We start from the raw sequence: 12,122 nt of genomic DNA on the forward strand, positions 1-12,122 counted from the left end.
AAAATTTAATTTAAAAAAGAAATATAAATATTGGTTTTCCATAAAAAAAAGAATGATCTGTATGGGATCTGAGAGACAACAACATCTTGAAATATTAGACAGGAACTTAAGGGGGCAAATGAGTTTATGTTAATGAGGGAGGAACAATTCAGAAAAGGAGGGTGAGAATGAATGGGTAGATCAATGTAATCAATGCCACAAAATTTTACATATAGAAATTATTGAATTATTGTCTGTTTTGTCACTTGTATTCTCAAAAACAACAAAAATAAAGTGTAAAGAAAAGAAAATCTCCTGGTTTGTTTTCTTGTTTCCTGTTTTGACCCTCTCCAATTTGCCTTCCATTTTGCTGTCAAAATAATATTTTTTATAAAAAATAAAATCACATCTTTAGTTTAAAATCCGATATTCCAAATGCCAGGATAAATTACTGCCAGTCCTGCCCTCGATGAGCTTATGAGAGGAAATGGTTAACATCATATCTACTTTCTGTTGAGCCTAATCTACCTCTTTGCACTCTAGGCCAGTCTCTGAGAGATGTGGGAACTTGAGCTTCTGTGTCTTGACTATGTTTAATTTTAGTTGGTGATCTAAAGCATGTAGTTTGACACTAAGTTGAAAGAAGACAAAGTGCTATGCAAGTAAACCTGCTCTTGGGAGGCAAGAACTATCCCATCTCTCTCACTGATGACCGTGTTTTGACATTTGAAACTAAGTAGAGTTGGCTGACACTCGATGAGCCTGAGGAAAGTTCAAACTGATTTAGAAGTTGACGCTGATACTTGCATCCTGCCCAGGACATTTACTTACACACAGACGCTGTAAGGATAGCTTGCATCTGGGGTGGAATAGATCTGGGTGAAAAGATTTAGCTTCTAATTCTGGTTCAGCTGTTTACCATCTGTGTAACTTTGGGCAAGCTACTCAACAACCCCGTTTCCCAGTATCTTCATCTGTAAAATGTGTATGGGTTTTACCCACAAAAAAAATTATGTATAGATGTATATATGTTTTTGTAGACATTAAAGGAGAAAATGTAGAGGACGGTGTGTGCACAATGGTGCATACACTATAGTCAGCACTTATTAGATTAGTTTTGGTGGAACAAAGAATTCAGGTCAACCAAGAGTTAATAAATAGCTTCTGTTGCCAGGCATTGGGTTAGTTTATAGAAATTAAAAAGAAAATAACAAGAGCCAATTCCTTCCCTTAATAAAGCCATGAATGTCAAAGAAGAACTATTTTAAAGTTTTTAAAGGCTGATATTTCAGAACAGGGTAATTAAGGTCATTAAGACGATGTAAATCTTTAACTTGCTCTGAAACACAGTATTTCAAGATCTCTACACTTTGCCTGTCCTAGAAGACACCAGCAACATGAGGCTATCTTTTGAATAATATTCTTGGCTATCAAGCTTCTAGGAGGAGAGCACAGTGCATTTTAGAGAGATAACATTGCACAATGAAAATCAAATGTGTTTATGTACACTCAGATATTTAGTGCAGTTAGTTATCTTGGCTAGTTGGTGAATTTTAAGAAAATCAGTTTCCTTATCTATAAAATGTGAAAACAATCACACAAAGTAGACATTCAGTAACTGGTTAAATTAACTGGGGAAAAAATAAACCCTAAAAGAAAGAGGCTTTGTATCAAATACATATGCTGTATGCACACATCACGGTTCTGGTTAGTGCCAAGATAACTGTGTCTCTCCATCTCTGGGTTTCTCGAAGAGGCCTTGTCCTCAGCAAATTTTGTTTAACTATGATGCTTGGTACTAGGGATATCATAGCTAGTGTTAGATGAATCTTGGCAGAAAGCAGAGAATACCAGAGGAATGTCTATCTGTGCTTCATTGATTATGCAAAGGCTTTTGACTGTGTAGATCACAACAAGCTATGGCTGACTTTGAGAAGAATGGGAACCCCAGAACATTTGATTGTGCTAATGCGAAACCTATACTTGGACCAGGAAGCAGTCGTCAGAACAGAACAAGGAGACTCTATATGGTTCAAAATCAAGAAAGGAGTCTGTTAGGGATGTATTCTGTCTCCATACCTTTTCAATTTATACACTGAACAGATCATCCAAGATGCTGGGCTTAAGGGGTGGAATGGCATCAGGATTGGTGAAAGAGTCATCAACAACCTGCGTTATGCAGATGACACAACCCTGCTTGCTAAAACTGTGGAGGACCTGAAGCACTTGCTGCAGAAGGTCAAGGACTGCAGCCTTCAATATGAATTGAAGCTCAACATCAAGAAGACAAAGACTTTCACCACTGGGCCAATTGGCAGCATCAGTATGGATGGTGAAGAGACTGAGATAGTTAACAGTTTTAGTTTGCTTGACTCCACAGTCAACACTCTTGGTACCAGCAGCTAGGAAATCAAGAGATGAATTGCATTGTGAAAGTCAGCTGTGAGGGACCTCTCAAGAGTACTGAAGAGCAATGACTGGGGACTAAGGTGCCCCTGATGCGGGCTATAGTCTTCGCAATTACTTACTATGCATTGGAGAGTTGGACAGTGACTAGGGATGATAGAAAGTGAAATGATGCCTTGGAACACTGTGGTGCTGTAGAAGAGTGTTGAATATACCATGGACTGCTAGGAGAACAAACAGGTTTGTCCTGGAGAGGATGAAGCCGGAAAGCTCCTTGGAGTCAAGGATTCTGAAGCTTCGTCTGACATACTTTGGGCATGTTGCAAGAAGAGACTGGTTCTTGGAGAGAGACATCATGTTTGGAGAGTGGAGGGACGGCGCAGGAGAGGAAGACCCTTGATGAGATGGATCGATTCTGTGAGTGGAGTGGTGGGAATAATTGTGTTTGAGACAGTGAGGTTGGCACAGGATAGAACAGCGTTTAGGGGTCTTGTACATAGGGTTGCTACGAGTCGCAAGCGACTCGACGGCACATAACAACAAACAACAACAACAACAACAAATGATGTTTGGTAGAGCCCCAGATTAAAAGAGGTTTGGAAGCAGGAGTGGCATCCACTTCCAAAATAGCTTGCCTCTGGAAACTCTATGAACTTATACAAACGATGAAAGTTATACAAGTGTTCAGGCCTATTATTCATGGGGTCGCTATGAGTCATCTAGGACTCGATGGCATTTAACAACAAGGATGCAAGTTATTCCAAGGAAAGGAAGGGAGAGTGGGAGGAAAGGATAAATTGGAAGCAACTTCTATGGACTCTGGAAGGATCCCAGTGGTACAGCATATTAAGTAAGCATTGGACTACTAACCACAAGATTGGTGAGTTGAACCCACCAAGCTGCTCCATGGGAGAAAGAAGAGGCAGTCTGCTTTCTAAACATTTACTGCTTTGGAAACCCTCAGGGCAGTTCCTCTCTTTCTTTTAGGGATGTTGGGAGAGGAAAGTAGTGGGTATCTCTATTATTTATATTTTCATTTACTCCTTGTTTCAGATATGAATCATTGCTTCCATTACTATAGACACATTAAGCCCTACAAAGGCTTTGCCAAGACTGCAGTCAACATGGTCGAGCAAAAGAGCCCTATCTTATTAATGACCAAATGAAATTGTAATCACAGTGTTATAAAACAAAAAGTGTATGAATGAAAACCCAATATGATTTGTAAATTCTCACGCAAATACATACATAAATAAATTAAAAAAAATAAAGCCAATATAGAAACAAAGTGAGTCAAAAGTCACACACACACACACACACACACACACACACACACACAGAGAGAGAGACACACACAGAGAGAGAGAAAGAGAGAAAACTCTCACCTCTCTAAATCTAGGGTCAAGTTCTTTTTATTCCATTTTGCTGCCTCTAATGGAAAAAATATTGAGAAGTAATGTACATGAGGATAAAGAAAATGTCCCTCATGTATTTTAAGATTAGTGGAAGCTCTTAAAGAAGATAAATTATAGTTTGCAAAGAGTAATATGAAGAATTCATATTTACAAAAGGCAAGACTCCACAGTGTTAGAAACATCTGTATAATAAACTTTAAAAAAGTATAATTACTTCTAACAATTACATGTCCTTCAGTTCCTTGATCTGACTTATCTATGTTTCTCAGCCACATTTTCTTTGTAATTCTCTGATGACTCTTGTTTACCTTTGACTTGTGTTAGGGGTGTGTGTGTGTGTGTGAGAGAGAGAGAGAGAGAGAGAGAGAGAGAGACTCACCTTGCCCACTGGACTGGATGATCCATGGACAGGGACTACATATAAACACCACTTGACCAGTGTGTTTCACTCCAGTCAACTTTAATTCACTGACTTAAATAAACTATATCAGAAAAAGTTCTTTGGGAGGAGGGAGAGCATCATTTAAATAAATGTTTATGAAGCACCAACTATATGTTAGTAACACTCTAGTTATTCAGGATATACACATAAACAAGACAGACAAAAGCTCTAATCTCATGGATGTACATTTGAGATGAGAGTGAAAAAAAGAAATATATAAGTAGTCTTGCCAATACCTTCAAATATCTTCTAATTTATTGTCGTAGTTTTTAAGTGTCATCAAGTCAACTCTGACTCATAGAAACCCCGTGAACAAAGGATCTGAACCTTGCCCTATCCTGTGCCATCCTCCTCATCTCTGATATACTCAAGCCCATTGTTACAGTCACTGTATCAATCGATCTTGTTGAGGGTCTTCCTCTATTACCCTGACCCTTTACCTTTCCAAGGCTTAACCCCTCCTAAGAACATGCCTAAAGGGGGCTAGAGTGACCTGGTGGTAAGAAGCTGTGCTACAATCCTTAAAGCATGTGGTTTGAATCCACCAGCTGCTCTGCAGGAGAAAGAGGAGCAATCTCCTCCCATGAAATTAACTGCCTCTGAAAACCAGCTGGAGGATCAGCTATGGGTTGGTTTCAACTTGATTGTATACAAACACCAAGAACATGCCTCAAGTAACTATACATAATGTACGACGATCCACATAGTCAAATGCCTTTACATAGTCAATGAAACACAGAGATTATCATCTGCTTTCAGTCTTGATCCATCTGACATCAGCAGTTATACCCTTTGTTCCATCCTTCCTTCTGATGAATTTCTGACATTTCCCTGCTCACATTTTTTTAAATTATCTTCAGCAAAATTTTACTTGTCTGTGTTCTTAGTGATGTTGTTTGATAATTTTTTGCATTCTGTTGGATCATTTTTACTTGGAATATGCACGAATAAAAATCTCTTCCAGTTGGTTGAATAGGCAGTGATATATCAAATGTCTTGGCATAGATGAGTGAGTGCTTCCAGAATGCCTCCATTTGTTGAAACTTTTGAACTAAGCTTCCACCAATTCTTGATCCTAGTTTTTCACCTCTCAGGAGAAAGACAATCTCTTCCAGTGTGATTTATAGCCTCTGAAAATCTGATGGAGGGGTCAGCTATGAGTTGGTTCTGACTCAACTGCAAGGGCTTTGACTCTTTTTTATCTTTCCACCAATATCTTTAGTGTAGTAAGCTCTTCCTTCAATAACATTGGTTCCAGAACTCCCTGGAAAGAAGTATTTTTGTATTTTATCAAATCTGCAAACACATTCACCTATGTGGATCACAAGAAACTATGGACAATATTTGAAAAGAAAGGGAATTCCAGAATACTTAATTCTGCTTATGGAGAACTTGTACTTCGATCTAGTTGAAGACTAAATTTAAACAGAACAAGAGGATACTGAGTGGTTTAAAATCAGGACAGGTGTGCCTCAGGACTGTATTCCTTCACTATACTTAATCAATATGATGAGCAAATAATCTGAGAAACATCTGCTTTATGCAAATGATAGAACCTTGCTTACCAGAAGCAAAGAAGATTTGAAGCATTTACCGACAAAGACTTCATTAGCATTCTGGGTGGATTACACCTCATCATAAAGAAAACAACAATCCTCATTACAGGGCCAATAAATATCTCAATAAACAGAAAAGACTAAAGTTGTGAAGAATACTATTTTAGTTGGATCCCCAATCAACACTCATGGAAGCAGCAATCAAAAAATCAAATTAAGTACTGCACTGGGCAATCTGATGGGAGGGGGGAAGCAAACATCACTTTGCAGACTAAAGAACACTTGAGCCAACCCTTGGGTTTTCTAGTTACCTCATGTGCAAGGAGGCATCTCTCTGGTGGTTCAAATCCATCAGTGACCCAAAGGAAGAAAGATGTGCAATCTTTTTATGTTCCACTTGCATCCTCTGAAAACTTGGTGAACATTAGTTATGAGTTGGATTCAGCTTAACAGCAATGAGTCTGTTTGGTTGGGTTTCTCACCCCTAAGTATATGCAAAAGCTTAACAATGAATTGTTGCTGCTTATTGTGGCCTAGTGGCAAGAAGCTGTGCTGCAATTCTGAAGGCATGTGGTTCAAGTCCACTAGCTGCTCCATGGGAGAAGGATAGACAATCTCTTCCTGTGGGTTTAACTGCCTCTGAAAATGTGCCAGAGAGTCAGCTATGGATTGGTTTTGGCTCAACGGTACACAACAACAGCAACAATTGTTGGTATGTGCCACTGAGTTTGAACAGACTCAAAACTAACCCGAGTGGGTTTGCAGAAGCTATAAATCACACCGCAGAAAACTGTCCTTGCTCCTTGGAGGCAAGGATTCTGGGGCTTCGTCTGACATACTTTGGACATGTTGCCAGGAGGGACAGGTCCTTGGAGAGGGACATCATGCTTGGGAGGGTGGAGGGACAGCGCAGGAGGGGAAGACCCTCTATGAGATGGATTGATTCAGTGACTGGAGTAATCGGGATGGGTGTGTCAGAGGCGGTGCGGTTGTGCATAGGGTCGCTATGAGTCGGAAACGACTCGATGGCACATAACAACAACAACATAAATCACACCGCAGAAAACTGTCTGCCTTTCTCCTGTGGACTGGCTTGTAGATTTAAATCACCTGCTTTTGGATTGGCAGCAACAACTCCTTTCTCACTAGGCTACCAGAGCTCCCCAGACTATAGGTAAAGGAAAATCAAAGATTTAATGATTTTGAACTGTGGTAATGGCGAAGAATATTGACTATACTATGGACTGACAAAAGAATGAATAAATGTATCTTGGAAGAAGTAGAGCCAGGCCAGAATGCTCATTAACAAAAAAGTGGTAAAACTTCAAGTGACATACTTTGGATGTCAGTTATATCAAGAGGGACCAGTTCCTGGAGAAGAATATTATGCTTGGTAAAGTAAAGGGGTGGGGGAAGACTTTCAATGGGATAGATGTGGCTCAACAATGGACTCAAATGTAACAATGATTATAAAGATAATGGAGATGAGGCAATGTTTCACTCTGATGTAGATAGAATCACTATAGCTTGAAATGACTCAGGACACCAAAAACAACATGGCATCAGAGTTCACATTCCTAACCAGTAAGTTTTGATCTCTTAGGGAACAGAAGTAGTTAAGAGATGAACTCATTTATCTCCCAACCAGCAAACCACTGACCCACTGACATCTTAACCCATACTCTGTTCTCACTCTATTTATTAAGGATGTCTCCACCTGCAAAGGCCTTATTCCTTCCATTTCCACTTAGGGTCTAATCCTGTCTGGCCTTATCAAAGCCCTTGTTACAATCTTCTCTGGTGTTTCCAGTTTATTTCTTTCCCAGAACATTCCTTCGGCACAAAAAAACATGCTCTTAATCTTCAATCTAAAAGAAAACAGAGCAAGATAAGGAAAACCTCTCCCTTGATTTTATCTGCACCTCCAATTTCACTTCTCAGTTCCTGTCTGTTCGTCTCTTGACATTTGCATGCCTAGCTCTTTCTCATCCTTCAGGTCTCAGTTTAACTGCACTTTCTCAGATGGGCTGCCCTGACTGCCAAATATAAAGTAGCTACCATTAGCCTTCTATTATTTGAATTCATTGAAATTCCCTACAAATTGATCAGTATTCGATATTGTTAACTTGTTTAGTATTTGCTTTCCTTGACCAGAATTAAAATTCATGGATAGTAAAGAATCTGTTCACTCTCTTTGTTTACTACTTCCAATAATGCCCAGATATACAGATATAACTGTTGTTTTGTTATGTGCCATGAAGTCACTTGTGACTCATAGCAACCCTATGTACAACAGCCCAATACTCTATCCTGTGCCAACGTTATCATCTCTGACACACCTACCACCATTACCCCAGTCACTGAATCACTCCATTTCATCGAGGGTCTTCCTCTCTTGTAACTCCCTCCATGCTTCTAGGCATGATGTCCCTCTCCAAGAACTGGTCCCTTCTTGCAACATACCCTAAGTATATCAGACGAAGCTTCAGAATCCTTGCCTCCAAGGAGCAGCCTGGTTTCATTCTCTTGAAGACAAACCTCTTTTTTATCCTAGCAGTATATTCAATACCCCTTTCCAGCATCACAGCTCAAAGGCATCAATTCTCCTTCTATCATCCCTAGTCACTGTCCAGCTTTCTGATGCACAGCAAGTAATTTGAAAGACTATGGCCTAGATCAGGTGCACTTTAGTCTCTGGACTGACATTGTTGTTCTTCAGTACTCTGGAGATGTCCCAGACAGCAGACTCTCCCAATGCAGTTTGTCTTTTGATCTCCTGGCTGCTGGTACCAAGAATGTTGATCATGGAGTCAAACAAACTGGAGCTGTTAGCCCTATGATGATTGACTCTTACTTCTCTGACATATCTCCAACCACTTTCTCCCTAGCTCATGCTGATTTCTTACAGACCCACTGCTACTACTAACATTGAGAGTTGTGCTTGCTCTTTCTTCCACCTGGTATGTTCTTCCCCCAGGTATCCACATGCTTCCCTCTATCTCATTTTCTTTGGGTTTCTGCTCAGAAAGTTCTCTTCTCACTCACGCTTCTTCTGATCACTTAGAATTTTGAAATTAAATCCCATATTTTATACACATTTTCTTCATAAAAATGAAAACCAAACTCACTGCCACGGAGTCTTGGCGACTCTCTATTTAGTTTCTAAGGCTGTAAACCTTTAAAGAGAAGAGACTGCCTCATCTTTTTGCCAGAGTGGTTAGTGGATTGGAACCACAGACCTTCTGATTAGCAGCCAAACATATAACGCACTACATCACCAGAGCTCGTTAATTTTTCTCCACAGCGCTTAATGATTTTAAATATATTCTGTAATTTACATTTTATTGTCTGCTTGGCTGTATTTATCTCCCTAACCTAGTAGACTCTAGCACCAAATAATGACTATAAGTTGTGAAGTGTAAGGTGTCAACGTGGCTAGTAAAATTGTTATGCTAATATATAATCTTATTAGAAATGTTCACGCTTGCATTCCTGACAGAGCCCGGTGCACAACAGGTGTCCAAAAGGAAGCGTACTGGAGAGGATCCCCCTATGGGTAGGTCCGGTGGGTGATCCACGCCCAGTCGCTGCTGGCCCCGCCCCGCCCCACATAGGCCCCGCCCCTCACATGCTGACTACCTTATAGGCGAGTGACGTCAGGGCGTTTGTTGTCATTGGCGGCTCCCAAGATGGCGTCCATCATGGAGGGGCCGCTGAGCAAGTGGACTAATGTGATGAAGGGCTGGCAGTATCGTTGGTTCGTGCTGGATTACAATGCAGGGCTACTCTCCTACTACACGGTGAGTACCTAGAGGGCAACGCTTTGAGACCCGTTAGGGCCGCGATCCCTGGGAGGAGTGGGTGGCCGTGGTTTCGTAGCGGGTTGAGGTTGCTAGGCTAAGGGGTGCCGCCGTACGAGAGGGGTTCCCTCGGGAAGGAGGGCTTTACTTACCCAGATAGCCAATGAAGGGGAAGGCTATGCGGGTTCAGCCAATAAGCAGGCGCTGGCTGGCTGATTTATGGGTTGGGGGGGCGAGTCGCTTTTCGTTTTTAGGGTCCTGAATTAAGCAGTGGTTGGGCGGGGCAGCTTGTAGGTTGCAGGTGAGTGAAAGAGGTCGTGGAGGTATTTTAAAGTGTTCATTCCGCCTCCTCGTGAAGTCATGCACTTTAAACTGTTCCCCACCCCCGGCCCTGTAGGCTGCCGCGCCCCTCTCGTCCTCCTGGGACTGAAGAATGTCGATTCCTGCGAATAGTTGGCCAGCTGAGCCTGGCCAGGTCCAAAGGTTGCTGGTCTTCAGGTTTCATGCAGGTGTCTGAATTCTTTCTTGTCTGTGCAGCTTGAATGTCTCATTTAGGGAACGCGCTTCTCTTGAATAGAGGCAAGGATAACCCATGTCTTAACTTTTTTGAGAGTTAGACATTTTCTTTCTCAGTCTCTTGTTAGCAAACAGAGAACAGATAGTGTGGTGTCCGCATGAAAGTTACGTTCATGCTGAGTTCAGGGCTTCACGGTCGTTAACAGTAGTCAGTGGCCATGGGCAAGTCCATAAATCGCTGTGTTGTCTTTTGTTCTGACTGTTCTTCTCCAACCCATCTCATTAGAAATGGAAGGTGGGCGGTATGAGCGAGAGAAATTACTTACTAAGGTTCTTTCTCTGAATGATGTATAGTTAATAATAGCTAATGAGAGGGAGGAAGCCACTCAAAGGACAGAATAGAATGTCCTGAAGGCATTTTCGGGAGGGGGGGGCAGAAGTCAGATAAACACACCACCACCCAGTATTCAGGAACATTATGGAAAAATATTACTTTGTTACTGAGACAAACGAATATTTATTCATTAATTAAAAATATTTGTTAAACATCTATGTGTTAATTATTGTTTCGGGCTAAAAGTGTGTGTGTGTGTGTGTGTGTGTGTGTGTCTATGTGTCTATGTATGTTTTTGTGTAGCAGTGAGAATCTACAGAGATTGTGTGTGTGTGTATGTGTATGCATAGCTGTGAGAATCTACAGAGTTTTTTGTTGGTTTTTTTTCTACAGAGATTTTGATGTTTACTATTCCTCCCTCCTAAAATTTATATTCTAGTCTGGTGGTTCACTTCTGTTTCTCATAATAACTCTGTAAGGTACATCATTATTTCTCTTTATTTCCCTATTTTACAATTTTGGAATCTGAGGCTCCAGGCTTTTATAATTTGCAAAAAAGCTAGCAGCAAGGGATAGAATGGATAGGATTCCAAATTTCTGGTTTTGGATTTTTTCCACTAAACTTCACTTTCATCATAAGAAAGAAAAAAGTGCAAGCTGGGAGTTGACTAAAGACAAGCATGCAGGAGTGAAAGCATTACTTTCAACATCTTTTAACTATCAACTTTCTTTGTATAATTTTTTTAAAAAGGAAAAATATCAAACCTTTCAGAGTTTATACATTATTTAAGGTTCTTTTCAGGTAGGCGTGAAAGAGAGGCAACTGAGTATTAGAAAACTCTGAAGTTATGAAATTCCATGGCTCAAGTAAATGAAGCATAATGTTGGGTTTCAACATTTTCAGATGTTATAATCAAAGAATCCTATGGAACTTAACCAGTTTATACAAGATGGAGTAATTGCAGTGAGTGGAATGGTGGAATTAAGGTACTTAACAAATTCCATGTGTGTCTGAGTCTAGGGCCATACTGAAGTGGTCTTAAGCTGAGGTTCTTGGGAACTGCTAGTTCATAACGATTCTTTCTTTTTCCTCCTTTTCTAACTTCAATGGATCCTTTTTCTACTCCATTGCCTTTTCAGTTTTGAGTACTTGGACAGATCTTTCCTTGATGACTTTTACAGTAAGATTCTCCCCTCCCCATATACCTCTTGCTGATTCTTCTGAGACTTGTTGTTAGGAGCCATCGAGTCGTGTATAACTCATAATGACCCTATAAATAACAGATAATGACCCCTGTCCTACTCTGTGTCATCCTCACAGATTTTTACACTCTTGAACCCATTGCTGTTAAGGGTCTTCCTTTCTTTTACTGTCCCTCCATCTTTCCAAGCATGATGTCCCTCTTCGAGGAATAAGCTCTTCTACCAACACGCCAAAGTATATGAGGTGAAACTTAAGTCATCTTTGCCTCCAAGGAGCACTCTGGTTGCATTGTCTCCAAGACATATCTGTTCTTTTGGCAGTCCATGTCTGTCAAGACTTCTGAGATTAGATGTTATAAAACATCATCCTTGCCATGGGATTTGTTATGTGCTGTTGAGTTGGCATAGCCTCATAGCTGCCCCTCCAGTGAAGGAGGTGTAGTATTTCTCACTAATGGCTATTTAGAAGCT

The 12,122-nt window shown here is 40.6% G+C and overlaps 1 protein-coding gene across 4 annotated transcripts in view; it reads left to right on the plus strand.

Annotated features, from left to right (window-relative positions):
* The first annotated feature begins 9,439 nt into the window (after positions 1-9,439).
* The window catches only part of OSBPL9 (oxysterol binding protein-like 9), a 256,973-nt gene continuing 254,290 nt past the window's right edge, over positions 9,440-12,122 (plus strand). For 3 of the 4 annotated variants that reach the window (XM_006879668.1, XM_006879669.1, XM_006879670.1), the window contains exon 1: positions 9,488-9,598. In XM_006879668.1, coding sequence (XP_006879730.1) covers positions 9,488-9,598 — 111 coding nt within the window. Of the gene's footprint in view, positions 9,599-12,122 lie in introns of all 4 variants that reach the window. The other variant, XM_006879671.1, reaches the window with a different exon arrangement.

This window comes from Elephantulus edwardii, unplaced genomic scaffold (genome assembly GCF_000299155.1).
Source record: "Elephantulus edwardii isolate Elephantulus edwardi_28Jun2011 unplaced genomic scaffold, EleEdw1.0 scaffold00005, whole genome shotgun sequence".
Lineage (NCBI taxonomy): Eukaryota > Metazoa > Chordata > Mammalia > Macroscelidea > Macroscelididae > Elephantulus > Elephantulus edwardii.